Here is a 17,217-nt window from a genome sequence, read left to right as displayed (position 1 = left end):
CTCCTCATCGCTGTCGACGCGGTGCGGCGCGGCGCGGCCCGACCCGATGTGATGTCTCCCTCCCGATGGCTGAAGAAACGCGAGTGTCGTCGCTCGCAGCTCGTAGTCGTCGGTGCGCCTGCGATTCGCGAGCATGAACAGCAACTGTTCGATAACGAGAGCGAGTGGCATCGCCCGTCCTAAGTGCTAAGTGGTCGGCTAATCTCTTGCTGAGTTTTGATAACCGCGATAGTGCTTGGAGCAATCTCTCGGTACTCGCAAAAATATAATATATTATATGTTTTTAAATAAACAAAAAGAAAGAAACGGAAAGACAATTAAACGTATTGCAATATTTACTGAACTGAACCTAGTATTAATTGAAAGAATAATACTCTTGCGCTGTCTGTGTGTAGTAATACATAATTGACAGTCGAGGGATGCAAGTTATATATAAAATGTAAAATCGAACATTTTTCCTCGACGAGAAATCCATTTCGATTGAATTGCATATGGAACAGCTATTGCTATACAAATTTTAAAAGTGTCCCACAGCATATAGTTACTCCATATAGTGCAAACCGTTTATGGGAACTGACTGAAAAAAGTATTATTCGAAAACGAATTTTCTTCACGAGAAAATCGTTTCGAGAGTGAATTTCACCAGCGTGATATACTTCGATATTTATCGATATAGACGTTTATTTTCGAATGGCACAAACACGTGTATCGCACGTATCGCAAGTATTTAAACAGAAACATTGAGGGTGACAGTGATTTTTAAGCGGATCGATTTTCCGGTTTTCGAAGACTTCGCGGAAGATAAGAGAAGGTGTCTTTCCCCTTCTATATTTTGCTATTCAAAGCAGAATGGTCACGCACAGTATGGATAACATCCTGAACATGCAGTACTATCCGACGAACAGCCGCGTTGACGCATCGGTGCATTCACCGCCACCGAGGAAGAGGCGTTGTTTGAATAAAGAGGTGAATACGCATCCGCCAATCTAATTGGATGAAATCGATATCTTGTTTCTTTCCGCTCGGAGGAAAGACGGATAAACTGCAGTTTCGATTATGACCATAAAATATTGGAACACATTTGTCTACCTAACTTGAACTACTTTTTGCTATCTATTTTCTTTCATTAGTAACATTTAATTACTTCCGCATTACTCGTGGATTTATTGACGTAATTACTCGCTTGGGATATTTCTGACATCTCGATATTAGTGTATTTAAATGTTTATTATTCTCTTTGATGATTTAAACATGAACAAATATTGATAATATTCTACATCTTCCATCTATTCCTTCTCATTAATAACATTTAATTAACTGTATATTACTCACGTGGTCTTTTAACGTAATTATTCGCGCGTTTCTGACCTTTAATTTTCATTGTTTTCTTTGATGGTTTACAATGAAAGATTCATAATATTTTATACAACCTTTAAATAGAGTTAAGTGTTTATCATCCATCGGAATCTCTCTCTAACCTGGGATATTTTTTTACCTATTCCTTTATCAGTAACATTTAACTAATCTTGTTCGCGTGTGGTTTTCTTTTTAATGTATAAGTTACTTACTCGCGTGGAGTGCTTCTGACACCTCAATATTATATTTTAATTTTCATTGTTTTCTCTCTTTCTCTCTCTCTCTCTCTCTTTCCGATAATTTACAATTAAATAAAAATTGATAATATTTTATACAACTTTTAGATAAAGTTTTTGCAAAATTTTTTTATCGTAAAACAATTTATCTTAAATACAAAATAATATGTATATAAATTCATATTTAGTGAATTTATAAAGTAGGGGTGCCACTGAACGCGAGTAATGAAGGGTTAGCTATACGTGATTTTTGGAAAGGATTAGAGCGTCCGAATAATATAAATTTACATTCGAAAAGAAGTTTGTTTTAAGTTGGCCAAAATTTCGGCCACTCCAAATATGATCTTCGAAGTAAAGTCACTATTTCATCCCTTCATCCTGTGTGATTTATGATCTTTAGGGTCCTCTCTGCGCCGCATATTCCGTTCCCGTTCTTGACGGGATGCACCGATTTATGCGCCGATCGCTTGCGTAATTTCGCATGAATGAGTTCCATGGAAAACGTCATGTTGGCCGCGTGCCAGGAACGAGCGTTATGTTACCGTGGTTTGAACGCTACATGCTCGTAAATCAGCAAGTATCGAAGCGTCATTGTGACGTCGCTTTTGTTCGTTTGCTGTTTCAATCGAATAATTACGGAGCAGACCGCTCATTCCATTCTCTTGTAAAAATTTGTTTTGAAATGAATTTAACAGGCATTCGTTCGAAGGTTTGCATCGATTATCTTGACGAGAGCAAATTGTGGTTATCTGGAAGAATAAGGCATGTTTGTTTTCAAAGCAGACGTTCGCGTAAGAATGTAGTTATGTAAGTTCCGATTGTGACTTGGTACGATATTATATATATATATGCAGATAATTATAATACATCTCAAAATAAAATATATTTAAAAAATGATATCAATTGTTATTATATTATATTTAAAATAATATTATTATATTCAAAAAATTAAACAATTTAGAAAGATTCTATTGTTTTCAAAATAAACAAGTACGAAATCGGTTAAAATATTGTAAGATTGTAAAATAAATCGCAATTATCTAAAGATTTCGATCGTAACTGCAATTGTTCATTCACTCATAGCGTTACAGGATATGCGTTTGTCTCAATTCATTTAAAGAGCTTGTTATTGAACATAATTATCAGGAATTGCTCTCATATGTATCAGCCGTAATTTTGTCGTGAAACGTGAGACTTCTGCATTACATCATATTGCTTCGTGCCTCATCGCCGACGTTATCTTTCCGCATATTCGCGCGATAGACGAACTTTTCGGCGAATTAAGCGGTTACCTAACTAACCGCGATACGTACCTCGAGAGATCGTGACACGTGGCACGTATAGATAATTGCGCTCCAGTAGCCAATCGCGACGTGACCTTTAAAGATGATAACGTGTTTTAATTTGCGCGCGATAGCGTAATTACAATCTCTCTCGTTCGCAACGCAAATGCCGCTTTAAGATATCCATGGGAGTTCATGGGTGACCAGTAAATATTGCTCACTCAATGTGAGATCATATTTTGGAGTCGTAATTTACTCTTTAAGTGCAACAACAAAACTGCGTAAAAAACGGTTCTGTTTATGGAGGTCGGTATTTTAATTGTCCCCGATTAATGCGAGATATTGTAAAAGCGTCTCACGTCTGACCACATATTGACCGTAACTACTACAAACGAATAATTAAATGTATCGACTTGCGTGAGTCATTTTTAAAGAAAGTACTCTTAGCACACGTATGTTGGCATACCAGTTCTTTCAAAACTTTGTGAAGTATTTATATCGATTGTTTTAAACGTATTTAAATTACTAAGAAATCAGTAATATTATACTTTACTATTTGTTAACCTGAGAAATAATTATTTTATATTTTCAATGTCTTTGTTCATAAATATTAATAAAATTTCTTTTCGTATAATAATAAATTATTACATTATTATATAGTTTTCTTTCTAGCGATAGTAATAATATAAATAACAAATTAATAGAAAAGAAATAAGGGACTCGTTATATAAAAATAAACAATATGATGTCAAGGGCGATATAAGAGTCAAAAAGATTTTTGTTTAACTATAAAATATATAATTAGTCACTATTTTCAATAATTAATTTAAACATTACTTAACGATAATTCGCCTTCAAACAAATAACTATGATAATAAATAAATATAAATATAATAATATAAAGTTATATCGTATATGTGATTATCAGTAGATTATATTATCATGATAAAGTTCTAAAATATTTTAAAACATCGATGGGCGACTCTAAGTCTATTATTAAGTTGTTCGGATTGATCGGATTGATAATTGGATCGTATTCGTTTTTATTGCAGCAAGATCCGATGTCACACAGGATCATCGAGAAGCGTAGGAGAGATCGTATGAACAACTGCCTGGCCGATCTCAGCAGACTTATACCGGCAGAATACTTGAAGAAGGGTCGGGGCAGAGTCGAGAAGACAGAAATCATCGAGATGGCGATCCGCCACATGAAGCATCTTCAAGGCCTCGGTCGGCAAGGTGAGCATTTCAATCCGATCGCGATTCTCCCAAACGAAATTATTTCAGGAACGAGAATATATTATGTAATACCGCGCATTGTATTTTCGCGAGTTGGCAATAAGGTCTGCCAATGTCATTTCACGAACAGACCACAGATTGCAAATTAAGAATAAGAAATATGCGTTCTGTCGATACTGTATCTTGAAAGCGACAGACATATACTGCTAAATTCATAATTTCATAAAAATTGTATTCAGTTTGAATTATTTTTAATAATTTCTCTAGGTAGTCACTGTTCCAATTCAGTATGTTAAGTAAAGATGGAGAGTAATGGAGTTAAATAATTTAGCCCTTTGTACTTATTAATTTTGTTTTAAATAATTTAACTTAAGAAATGTATTGATTCAATTAATTTTTTACTAAATATGTTAATATGGAAGTTGTTTATTTTGAACTTTATTTTAAACAATTCAATCACAGAAATGGATTGATTTTGGCACGTCACATGTCGAAGTTAAAAATAATAAAATGTTATATTTAACTCAAGGGATTGGGTTTTGTTCTTTTGATACTAACAGTGTATACCTAAGTCATACTTACGCCATCACTCGGAATTGACAATGTTTTAGATACCAAGCACTCACCTGTCACGCCAGTGCACACACATCCTGAGGACAGCGTGGACAGCGTGTCCCACTCAACCGCGGCTTCCACCGCTGCGGAGCATTATAAGCTAGGATTTCAGGAGTGTTTGAGCGAAACCATGCATTTCCTCATCGAGGTCGAGGGTTTTTTCGCGAGGGATACCCTCTTTGTACAGCTCATTAATCATTTGCAGCAGCACTGCGACAAAATCGTAGCCACCAGTACGTACCATTTGACTTTTTGAAGACGTAAGCAGCGTAACGATCTTTATTTGGAGAACAGTATACACTTAATGTTTTCTATATATCTTGAAGATCATGAATTCTTAATATTTGATCAAATTAATATTTTCAAAATGTTGATACAATCGAGATAGAATTATAATTATTTCCTGATGAGATATAGAATATATATACTGAGAGAAAAGTGTTTGATATATTATTTGTGATTAATTTTAATTGAATGTAAAATACTTATGAATAGGTATAATAAAATAATTATAGTATGCATATAACTACTCAAATTTCATAATAGAATAATAATTATCAGTACGTATATTTGATATTTGTGTATTGAGAAAAAAGTTTGATATTTGTGATTACAATTACATGATAAAATAATTATGAACTCTATTTTTATAATTATTACTGCTACAATGTTTATAATAAGTATGTTTATAGGTCTATAAAAATATTCATATATAATTGGTACCAAAAATTACTATAAATTATAGTTAAATTATGATAATTGCAACCATTTTTTTTCTCTCAGTGTGCTTTAAAAGGAGATTCGGCAGTTAATCATTGAAATTTGCTCTAGGTGATCGATTAGGCTTCCCACACCCCGAGTTGCCAGTGATGAATGGTGTGATAAACGGCGCCAGCTATTCGCACACGAGTATTCCGACGATATGCCAGCCCAATGGTGGCCACTCGGACCATGGCTCGAGCTCGGGTGTGAGCTCGTTCGGCGACCCAGAGCGCCCGCTGTTGCGACCGGCGATTGTGCCACCACCGACGATTGTAAGTGATGACAGCAATCACAGCACCCACTCGCATAGTACGCCGCCTGGATCCGGAACCGTCTCCTGTCGAGACCGGCCGACCAACTACAAGTTCAAGAGTTCGATCAAGCAGAGGTTCTCGGCGGAGAGGGTGAAATCGTGTTCGCCGCCAGTGTCGAATGGTATCGGGCTAGATAAGCCACCATCCTCATTGTCTCACGGGGTGCCAATCTTCGCTCTGCACGACGCTGGATCCTTCTACGTGCCACTGACAGTTGAGGCGTCTTTGATCAGACCTCACCTGAGCTTCATTCCGGACACCGGACCCGACACCGTTTTACATCCGGTTACGATATCGGTTAATTTCAATCACTCGTCGCCGCCAACGTGGTCGCAACACCACAGTCCCATTCACCAGCATCAGACATAAAAGAGAGGCGAAAACAATTAAAATGAATAATTCGTCATCCAATTGCTTGTATCCATTATGAGCGAGAAAGATGTATTTTGTGTCATCATTTTCCGATTACCATCAGTAGACTGATCTTTGAATCAGTGAGCTAATACATGAATGTAAGAATCTTGCGAATTCTTCAATAATATCGTTAGACATTGCGATGGGAATCGGGAGCGATGATTAAAGCTGTCCACGTGGCGCTCACGAGAATCAAGAACAGTTTGTGATCCTCCTATTTTATTGATCGCAATACGCGGTGGACGGCATGAAGTGGGTTTGGTGATAATTGATCGAACAACAATTTGTCGAACGGACAATTCATCGAAATAAAATTGATCGAAAAGATAATTAGTCGAAAGTATAATTCATCGAAAGGATAATTGATCGAATGGACAATTGATCCAAAGGACAATTGTTCGAAAGTATAATTGGTCAAAAGAGGATGACTAATCGAAAAGACAATTGTCGAAATTCATGTACATCGGTATGATTATAGAAGTCGTATGTCTTTTAACAAAAAACCGTATAAAAACTAACCTAATTTTGTTGGGATGGTTTTGATCAATTGTCCTTTCGACCAATTGTCTTTTCGATTAGTCATCCTTTCGACCAATTGTCTTTTCGATTAGTCATCCTTTCGACCGATTATACTTTCAAACAATTGTTCTTTCGATCAAGTCTCCATTCCATCAATTATCCTTTCGATGAATTATACTTTCGACTAATTATTTTTTCGATCAATTTTCTTTCGATAAATTGTTCGTTCGATAAATTAGTTTTCAACGAATTGTTTTCGATCATAAAGTGGCCTATATACGATACAATTGATTGATATAATTAGTATCAGCGCGTTAAATCTCAATAGATAAAATAAATTCTGATCATGTAATTGTAAATCTCTTATTATTACTCATATCTTCAAATATATTTGTGATAATAATTAAATATCGTGTATAGGCCGCTTTTCGGATGTATGCATAGAAGATACCGAGGATGTTTGTACATTTACTGAGGCTGTGGGTTGCTTTAGCATTTACGAGGTTCGAGAAAGGGTTGTACATAGGTAGAGTATTAAGGATAGGAAGCTCCAAGTCGTACTGGCTTCGGTGTGTCTTTCTTCGTCGTTAATCTGTATAATTCAGACATTCGTTTTCCTTCTTCCTTTTCCCTAACGGACATTTCATCTCGTTCCCGTTTTGACTTCGTCTATTCTCCTTCCTCGATACTTATTTTCTATCCGATGAATTTTCGTGCTGCTATTTCCTTAGTAAAAAATTAGTATGCATATTGATGAATCTACGGATCGTTTATCAATTAAATATTGAACATGTTGAGTATTCAGTGGAAGAGCACGTTGTGTCTCAATACAAAGCAGGGATCTGGAAACAATTTCGTTTCTTGTATATTTTCTAGTAAAATCATAGACATGAAAAGGACAAAAGATCATAGATGTACCAATAAATTGTTCGTGTCGCTTGAAATTCTCAAACATTTTTGCATTTATGAGATAAATACATATTCAAGCGTTGGGGAGAGAGAAAGCAAAGATTCTGAATGCAAAAATGCAAGTAACACAAACGAACCTTATTATGTCTATGAAAATGATTTCTTTCTGTTAGGTTAACGCAACAAACGCATGACAATAGACAAACGTTACTACCTAACAGAATTGATTCACGCGGGAGCGAAGAAATCTTGCTTCAAGATCCCGATAGATAAATACAGTCTTAGCCATAAGTATAAAGCGCCCTCAATTTATTATATTTTCTTGGAAAAGATGGTAAGAAAAATAAAAAAAAATAAAAAATTAAGGAAATATTAAAATTGTTAGAAAAATATTTTTCGATAAAAAACTGTTTTTTAATTAATCTTTTATTAGATATAAAACATTTGCATCAATTTGTGGAAGTGCTTTATATTTTTGGCCAAGATAAGCGGATGGTTTTCCGTATTTGCGATGTAAGTTAGAATAAAAATGCTTACATATACATACATATATCACATATAGAAATATGTATATGTATGTATATATCGATTCATGAATTCCACTTATGTGATTTCTCGATTATGTACGAAGAAAGTGTTTTGTTTCTCTTTTTTCTGCGAAAATATAATCCTGTGTCATGTTCGATCACGAGAGGATTGAGTCTGCTCGACGTCCCGTCAAAAACGGGCCTCAGCAATTAAAGACTGACCAAGACCTGCATTACACTAAAAACTCTTGTAAGATCACTGCATTAAATATATTTGTACATACCACGTCTAGCTGTAACTTTAACAAAGAGAGGAGAAGAAATTTATGCGGAATAAATTATATTTACCTTAGAAATACCCGCCCCTCTTCTTTTACGTCAACCATTCGTCTTACGTCACGTCTACCTACGCAATCTTTTCGCCTATATACATATTTAGATCAGCCAGACATGTAGAAAAGAAGATATTCTACTTCTCATAATTCCAACTACGCAGTCGCGGTCTAATAATAATTGTTTTCCATCAATCGCGGAATTATACAAGAGGATACGTACGTAATAATCAAGGAGAAAGTAAAGAGACTTGCAGATGCAATTAAAGATTTTTTTTATTACATCAACGTAATACTGGCTAAGGGTCAAAACAATGTCATAGAACGCGTCTATGGTCAGCGGGAGGGACAGCGCCGAGATCAACATGAGCGACTCGCGACGGATGTCTCGTCCTCTTTAAGGAGACGAGATCGTTCTCCCTCCACGAGAGGGGGAGGCAGCCGGCGACTCGCCGACGACAAGAGAGGGAGCATAGTCTAATGATCCCTATATATAACTACAGATAAATATCTTATAAGTATATAATAAAACTAATCGTACAGAGAGCGAGGCAACCAAGTCTCGGAACAAATCAGCCTTAATGAACCCTTCGAAAAGAATCGAGAGAAGTCTTGCTGGGTATGCGAGCCAGCGGCGCTCGCCTCGACGTCGCCGATTACGGCGCGGTTAAGCACTCGTCGTTGCTCCATCTCTCGTAGAAACGGGACATCCGACGAGAAAAAAGGCAATGCACCCGCTGTCTCGCTCCTTCCTCTCTCGCGAGAGCAGGGGAGAGGATCCCGAGCGCGGCTGTCTCCGCAACACCCCTGGTGGTTGTTGCTGATGCTCGGTGGTTGTATCAATTGAAAAACCTAACTACACAGAGTCCAAGGGAACTGAGTACCTGGTAAATACCGGACACATATCGTCAATATCGAGTAATTAAGATAAACGCGGTAAGACGCGGGGCAACGCTCCTCCTAGCATATGTGAGGTGTGCGCGGGGCATGGGTGAACTGAATGTGCAGGTTCGGATAGATGCGCGGGTTCAACACTACCGGATAATGTAACGGGGGTAAGCACAACATCTTATGACTTTTGGTATTAGTCGACGAGTACGAGTCGAACGGGGCAGCCACCGCGGCGGCATACTGCATCCTGACGGTGGGTCCTTGCTGCACGGGGACGCCTGCTGCCACAGGGCATCTTCCGGCGGACTGCGAGCTTCCGAGGAAGCTTGATGGTTACTTTTTCTTCTGGGCTTTCTCCGCGGCCTTTGTTACCTTGCCCTGGGTATCTTTGAAAGTGACGCTCTGCGGAAAAAATATACGATCGTTCTGTATTTTGCGTCTTTATTTAATTAATATATTTTATGTCTTGTGACTTCCTTATACATTTTAAATGCTTAACTGACTCTTTTATGTGCCCTTTTCAATCTATTATTGTTTTTAAAAAAACATACGAATTGTTAAATTACATATATACATAATGACTGTATGATGTATTCTTTAGAACAATCAGTGTTCTGTAGATGGTAATTCGAGAAAATGAAAATTTAATATTATCTTTAAAATAATATTGTTTTTCACGGTTGAAATTATTACGAGATAAACAAAATACAGATGTCAACAAGAAGCAAAACTAGTTTTCATGAATTTAATGAAAATTTTACACAAATATTTACACAAATATACTACAATTACGAATATTACTACACAAATGTAAAATTATGAAAAACAATATTGTTACGACAATTTGCATAAAGTAAATGTTTTTCGTACGAGCCTGGACAGTTACCAAACGCAAGTTTGAAATAAATAAACTGTAGACAAACAGTGAAAGAGACAGAGAGGGAGGGAGGGAGGGAGGGAGGGAGAGGGAAGGCAGGGGGACAGATTTTTTTTGCAAAAATTTCAATAAGTTATGATGGACTTCACTTTAGATACTTATTTAATAAAGACTAAGCAGTTTGTCAAGTAAAAGAAATAGGTTTTTTCGCTGTCGATTCCCTTATTCCGCACGATATGATAAGAAAGTTTCAGTGAAAAGATATTCCACTACGACAAAAATCAAAAATAGATTAGATCCCAAGGTAACTGAATAATGCCAATCTTTTAAAGAACGGAAATTCATACAATAAGAAGATGCTGATATAAAATTTGAAATCTTTCTCAACTCGCTTTTATCTTATAATCTTTGGAAATAATTCTTCGTACCTTAATGACACCCACGGCGACGGTTTGACGCATGTCGCGGACCGCGAAGCGGCCCAAGGGCGGAAACTCCTGGAAGGACTCGACGCACATCGGTTTGGTCGGCTGTAACATTACGATTGCAGCGTCGCCGCTTTTTATACTCTTTGGGTTCTCTTCCGTGGTCTTGCCGGTACGACGGTCGCACTTCTCCTTGATTTCAGCAAACTTGCAGGCAATGTGAGCAGTGTGGCAGTCGAGCACTGGCGTGTAGCCATTGCTGATCTGTCCCGGGTGATTGAGGACGATTACTTGGGCGGTGAAGTCGGCGGCACCGCGCGGCGGCTGATTCTTGGAATCGCCAGCGACGTAACCGCGTCTCAATTCCTTCACGGAAATGTTCTTCACGTTGAAGCCAACATTGTCACCGGGCAGGGCTTCCGTTAATGCCTCATGATGCATCTCGACGGATTTCACCTCGGTGGTGAGTGCCGCCGGCGCGAAAGTTACCAACATACCTTAAAATTGTTAATTTATATTTACTTTTAGAATTTATATGTTATATCCGATAAATGTCACAATAAAGATAATTAACTCAGTAACTCTCCGATGTTAGACTTCAAAGTTACAGTTTATTTTTTTATACTGTGAAATCTAAGGATAGATAAATTTAAATCTGTAAAATAATAAGGACTTGTTCAGATTTTTATACTGGGACAACGTAAAAATCTACACTGAAAGCTCAGATTGCGGACGAAAGGTGAAAATTTCAATTGTCGATGGAGGGTTAAATGAATAACTATCATTGTTTAAAACAATTATAAGTGTTAAACGTGATATTAGATGCGTGGATTTGTTCAAGAACGATTAATTTCGAAGATTTCAGGTGTGATTTTGACCCATGTATAAAAATTCTCGTTTTTTTTTACAAGGTTAATTAGAGAGTTGAAGTTTAGATTTGTGAATACACCTCTAAACGGTACCCACTTCGGGAACTTATATATGAATTATTAATTACTGTCTGCCAAATTTGGTTTTTGCGACTAAGTTATTTTTCCAGAATATTAGATACATAATCACCTGGTTTCAAGATACCGGTCTCCACGCGGCCGACAGGCACCGTTCCAATACCACCGATCTTGTAGACATCCTGAAGCGGCAGCCGTAAGGCCTTATCGGTGGGTCTGGAAGGCGGCAGGATGGCATCGAGTGCCTCGATGAGCGTCTTGCCGTCGGCATTGCCATCCTTGCGTTCCACTTTCCAGCCCTTATACCAGGGTGTCTTCGGGGACGGCTCGAGCATGTTGTCGCCATGCCAACCGGAGATCGGCACGTAGGCGACCGAGGCGGTATTGTAACCGATCTTCTTGATATAAGATGACACTTCCTTCTTGATCTCTTCGAAGCGCGTTTCCGAATATGGCGGATCGGTCATATCCATCTTATTGACACCGACGATCAGCTGCTTCACGCCCAATGTGAAGGCGAGCAAGGCGTGCTCGCGAGTTTGTCCATTTTTCGAAATGCCGGCTTCGAACTCTCCAATACCAGCTGCAACGATCAGTACCGCGCAGTCGGCCTGGCTGGTGCCAGTGATCATGTTTTTGATAAAGTCGCGGTGACCGGGCGCGTCGATAATAGTGACGTAATACTTGGCTGTTTCGAATTTCCACAAGGCGATATCGATGGTGATGCCGCGTTCGCGCTCCGCTTTAAGCTTGTCCAACACCCAAGCGTACTTGAATGAGCCCTTGCCCATTTCTTGTGCCTCCCTCTCGAACTTTTCGATCGTCCGCTTGTCGATGCCGCCGCATTTGTAGATCAGGTGACCGGTTGTTGTGGACTTGCCGGAGTCCACGTGGCCGATCACCACGATGTTTATGTGTATTTTCTCCTTACCCATGATGTCGAGGCTCTAGCTACCTGCTGACACAAGTTGTTGAGCATTCAGAAGAGTGAGCTATCGATCGAGCGATACGTGGCAAGTACCGATTTCAAAGTTGTGCTAAATGTAATTTATATACTACATAATATGTGTTCCTCTCTATAGAATAGACTGTAATATTTTTCTACAGACTAGTCTACCATAAATCGGTCATATATTATTGAACAGACTCAAGGGAAGGCACTTTAAACCAGTGTTAAACTTACAACACAGTTATAGAACGTTCTAAAGCTGTTTTGTGAGCTGTCTTGTCTTATAAGTAATCCTTGTATGTAAATAGACAGTAAGCAGCCATCATTTTTGAACGATTGTTCGCGCGTAGAAAATAATAACTTGAATTAGTATTAGGCAAATGACAATGTCTAGATAATATAAAATCGGGATATAATATATTTTGTTTCAATTTTAGATTTTACGATATCTATAGGTATTGTCATTTGCCTGATATACTAATGTTGAAATTATTCTTGGTCTTGAAAAAGAGTAGCTCAATTTTTAATGTTTATAAGCGAGATTTCAGAGATTTTCTACAGAGTGAAATTTACTCTAAACATTTTAGAGAGATGTATTTATTATATTGTTACACAATGCATCGTATTTATTTTATATTCGACGTGTTTTGATATGTTTGTCAAAATGGAAATAAAATATTGAGTTCAAAGGGGCAGACAGTACTGCAGTAGTGAAAAAATTACATTTGAAGTAAAATTAAATTAATAAATGTAAATTTCGTTTTTCATAGTCATTAAAAAAAATTATTCAATATTATTAATCAATTTAATATTTAGATGTAATGTATCAAACATATCTCTCGTCCATCAATCTAAATATACAATTTCGCAAATTTCTATGTCGATAATTAATGTTCTAGCAATAAAAGATAATTATAACTGTGTAAATCTTTATGTTCGCCTTTAATGAGGCATCCGAGAAGTTTCACGCGTTGTGCGTTGATCGGATATTAAAGAGACGATAAATATTGACGCGCGAGAACGGAGGACCTCTTGCAAGCTACAAAGGGTATTGATTCGTTTCAAGGAGAGACCCACGCAGGGCTTGTAAACTCACTCTCCTCCCCCTCCTCCTCGACGTACGTGTATAAATATGAGTGGTATCGGATCGAGCGTGCGCGGTTATTCTTTGTCGAGGAAATCGCAATCCGCCGCGAAAAAACAATTTCGGTTCAATTACGCCAATTGGAAGAAGACTTAATTAGGGCAGCCGGCCGCATTTCAATGGACTCAAATCGAATCGTACAGCGCTGCCCAGGTAATTCCCGACTCGCGAGTCCGCCTTTTAGATCAATAAAGGGTGTATGCTGTCCTAGCAATCTCGATCTACGTAGGCGGTGGGGTGTACGGATATATTAAAAATTGTGTATTCCTTTCGAGACCCGAATGGCAAATATTAAAGACCGAATTAAACAGATCAGTGCCTGATTGGACGAATTTTCGTTTAGTTTCTGTAAAAAGTGCTTGAAGATGATTATTCCATTGATTATTTTTTCAGAACATTCTGAAATTAATTAGATAATTATTTGTGAAAATTATTAAAAATAACTTATTGAAAATAATTGCGTGTTTGTTGATGATAATTCATAATATTAAAATTCAAAAGAATTATTGATTTTAATAAGGTATTTTAAAAATTAGTCTAGCAAGGACTTTTCTAAGATAAATTTCATTTTTTCAAAACACGATCGAATGTACTTCATTGTAGAGTTCAGAGTTTCAAATAAATTATAAATTACGCAGCAATAGAGTTATTAACTAGATATAGTTAGTCAATATGGATCGCAATTAAATTTTCCTTTAAAGAAAATTTCAGTCCTCATTTTGCCTTGAGACAAAAGGAGTGAAGATTATAATTTAGAAATATAGGAAGTAATTTTAGCTAAACTATTAGGGATTATTAATCTAAGATCCGCATTAGATTTTAAAAATGTTTTATACCGGAAATGTGTCACATAATCGAATAAAATCGGACTGATCGATCGAATCACTTGATACCGGCTGAATCAGAAAATCAGTACATATCATGCAATTAGAAGAGTTGTACTCATCCTGATCTCCCTCATCTCCCCCTCGCTCGTTCTTTGCAACTTGCGTTCTTACCGTAACGCGTACCGGCCTGCCTTTTCTATTAATAGTCACAGCCCCACGAAGGCGGCCATTTCTCAGCGGCAATTACTTGCTTCGAAACGTCGTCGTCGCGGTGTCACTCTCCGAGATTTTCACCGGAAATCACTAATGCTTGAGAGCCACTCTTTTTTTACCCTCTTTTCACTCGTCTAAATGATCGTGCAACCGGATCGCGCGATTTCTCTCGCGGTACATTTTGGAAGAGAAACACATGACGGGTTCGATGCGAGGTATATTAAAACGTCGCGATTACGACATATCGCGCAACGAGGTTAAAACCCCAAGTTACGGTCAGCTTGGTACAACTTACCGATCGACTGTTGCCCGATCAATCGATCGCGGCGACGCAACCCGACCTGCACTAACAACCCCCTCGGAGGATCAATCACGACACTCAGGACGTCCCACGGTGCTCAATCGAACGTTAACGTAATCGGCCACTTATACGTAATGGCCGGCTTGTCGTGCACCGTCACGGTTCGCACGGCGGAGCCTTTCACCTGCGACAGACACCCCCGGCTCGAGAACGACGGTTCGCGGACGCGCGACGAGTCTAGGGCGGATTCGCCCCGAGAGTAAGCGGCGCGCCGGCTCGAATCGATACTCTTGCTGGCCAGCTAGCTGGCTGGATGACTGGTTGGCGAACGAAGCCGGCTTGAGCTTGCACGCAACGAGAACCGATCGAAGCTCCACGCCTGCCTCTGTCGCAGGCTGGGACGGTCTCTCGAGTTCCTGGGGACGGATCGTCGTTCTTGCAACACGGGTTGATTTACTTACCCGAGGATTCGACGTTGGATCGTCCACTCTGAAAATCACCGCTGATCACCGTGGAGCTCTGCCACCCGTCTTGCCGCGCACGCAAGTCAACGCAAGCTCGTGAAGCGTGGAGCGAGAAAGAGGGTGGGAATGGAAGAGGAAGGAAGAGACGGGTGGTAGAGGTAAAGACAGAAAGCTTTACCCGGATTTGGCGGGAGGGTAAAGGGGTTGGAGGGGTGCACAAACGACTGCGATGCCATCTGAAACGTGCAATACTGCGGCGCTTGCGCCTGCACGGTCTCCACGTTTGCGAATCTCCTCGATTGGTTCCCGACCGGCCGGTGAGAGTCTATTTTCCTCTTCGACGAGAGGACAAAAGAACAATATCGTCGTGGCAAACTGTCGGCCACTCTCTCGCTTGTTCGCGATGCTAAAGAGAAGCTTCAAACGTTCGGTTTGCGGTTTTATGTGAAATTGGCGCGTCCATTAGCGCCAAAATTTCAATATGTACAATAAAGGACCGTTTATAATTGGAATAATGTGGTATAGACCGCGGTTTCACTACAAACGTTTTCACGTGTTTGATTGATCAATTAGAAAAAAATTTTACAAATTGATCAAAAAACGCTTTAAAGCATTTGTAGCAGCGCGTTAATAAATTTTCAGTTTCAAAACACAATAGGTGTAGTAAGCTTTAAAACGTAGGTAGACCAATTATACTGTCGACTGTGGTGAGAATAATCGATTAAAATTCATTAATTTCTTATAGCTTATGGCATCTACAATACTATATACTTACCATATAGTTGGAAATAGTTGTACGTGTATTTCCGACCAATAATAACGAATTTGTTTGCATTACACTAAATTAGTGTATATTAAAAGCTGCTTACACATGCAATTAGCAAAATTAAATGTAAAAGCGTATAAATATTAATGATGTATACATGTGTATTATTTTATTGTCAAAATTAATTTTATTATACCACTTCATTAGATACTTTAGATAAAGCAACCTTTAATCTATAAGTACATAGTGCGATTTAATCGAATTTACCATAAAATCTGATCTACAATGTACCTTTGCTTCCTGCCTTTTGCTTTATATCTCTTTTATCTATTTCCTTTTTGCCTCTTTATATATCATGTTTCTTCGTTTTCTGTCGCTCGAAATAAAAGTTGACGAACTTTGAAAAATACAAGAAATAAGTGACAAGGAAAACGATCACTGTCAATAAAATAATCGCAAAGAGAGAAAAATAAGACAAGAGATAAAAGAAACAGTTAGAAAACAAAAAGCATATTATAATAAATTATAAATTAATGCGCGCCCATGATCTTTGATGGCACAGTGCCTCAAAATGATTTCGTATGAAAAAAATTAAAGAAAATTTAATTGTACTTAAAAATGACTGTGATATTTTCATTGAAATTTTTAAATTTCAAAAGTTCTTAATTTATTGTTGTATATATATAATTATTTCAATAAATGTGTTTCAAAATTACGATAAGTCTAGTTGACTGTGTTGTTCTCCGATAAATTATAATATTATATTGGGAAAGAGGTTACAGATACGATTAGTGATGCTGCAAATGCTTTAAAGCGGTTTTTGATTGGTCAAATTGCAAAATTTTTTCTTTTAATTAGTCAATCAAACGTTTCAAATTCGTAGTGAGACTTTGATCACAGCCTGTAT

At 38.0% G+C, this 17,217-nt stretch overlaps 2 protein-coding genes across 5 annotated transcripts; one reads left to right on the top strand and one right to left on the bottom strand.

Moving 5' to 3' along the window:
• Positions 1–716: 716 nt before the first annotated feature.
• Positions 717–6,647, top strand: cwo (transcription factor cwo). The gene is made up of 4 exons (XM_018538907.1): positions 717–966; positions 3,928–4,114; positions 4,726–4,962; positions 5,561–6,647. Exons 1-4 carry the CDS (start codon positions 850–852, stop codon positions 6,172–6,174), a joined length of 1,155 nt encoding a protein of 384 aa, XP_018394409.1. The 5' UTR covers positions 717–849; the 3' UTR covers positions 6,175–6,647.
• A 1,962-nt stretch (positions 6,648–8,609) lies between these two features.
• On the bottom strand, positions 8,610–15,628 carry Ef-1a-f1 (translation elongation factor eEF-1 alpha chain). Of its 4 annotated transcripts, none has more exons than XM_018538949.1 (4): positions 15,542–15,628; positions 11,759–12,604; positions 10,703–11,196; positions 8,610–9,799 (listed from the first exon to the last, which is right to left on the bottom strand). In XM_018538949.1, the coding sequence occupies exons 2-4, from the start codon at positions 12,579–12,581 to the stop codon at positions 9,731–9,733; spliced, it is 1,386 nt and encodes a 461-aa protein (XP_018394451.1). In that variant the 5' UTR covers positions 12,582–12,604; positions 15,542–15,628; the 3' UTR covers positions 8,610–9,730. The 4 variants fall into 4 exon arrangements, with proteins under 4 accessions (XP_018394451.1, XP_018394450.1, XP_018394453.1 ...); XM_018538948.1 differs by having other exon boundaries at positions 11,759–12,601; XM_018538951.1 differs by lacking the exon at positions 15,542–15,628 and adding an exon at positions 15,075–15,301.
• Between the last annotated feature and the right edge of the window lie 1,589 nt (positions 15,629–17,217).

Source organism: Cyphomyrmex costatus, unplaced genomic scaffold, assembly GCF_001594065.2.
Source record: "Cyphomyrmex costatus isolate MS0001 unplaced genomic scaffold, Ccosl1.0 scaffold2, whole genome shotgun sequence".
Lineage (NCBI taxonomy): Eukaryota > Metazoa > Arthropoda > Insecta > Hymenoptera > Formicidae > Cyphomyrmex > Cyphomyrmex costatus.
This window is presented reverse-complemented; position numbering and strand designations above follow the sequence as displayed.

Coding starts and splice junctions, on each gene's coding strand:
- cwo (XM_018538907.1), top strand. CDS start 850: ATGGTCACGCACAGTATGGATAACATCCTGAACATGCAGTACTATCCG. Junction 967..3,927: donor GGCGTTGTTTGAATAAAGAG/GTGAATACGCAT, acceptor TTTTTATTGCAG/CAAGATCCGATGTCACACAG. Junction 4,963..5,560: donor CGACAAAATCGTAGCCACCA/GTACGTACCATT, acceptor AATTTGCTCTAG/GTGATCGATTAGGCTTCCCA.
- Ef-1a-f1 (XM_018538949.1), bottom strand. CDS start 12,581: ATGGGTAAGGAGAAAATACACATAAACATCGTGGTGATCGGCCACGTG. Junction 11,197..11,758: donor GACCGGTATCTTGAAACCAG/GTGATTATGTAT, acceptor AACAATTTTAAG/GTATGTTGGTAACTTTCGCG. Junction 9,800..10,702: donor TCGCCGTGGGTGTCATTAAG/GTACGAAGAATT, acceptor TTTTTTCCGCAG/AGCGTCACTTTCAAAGATAC.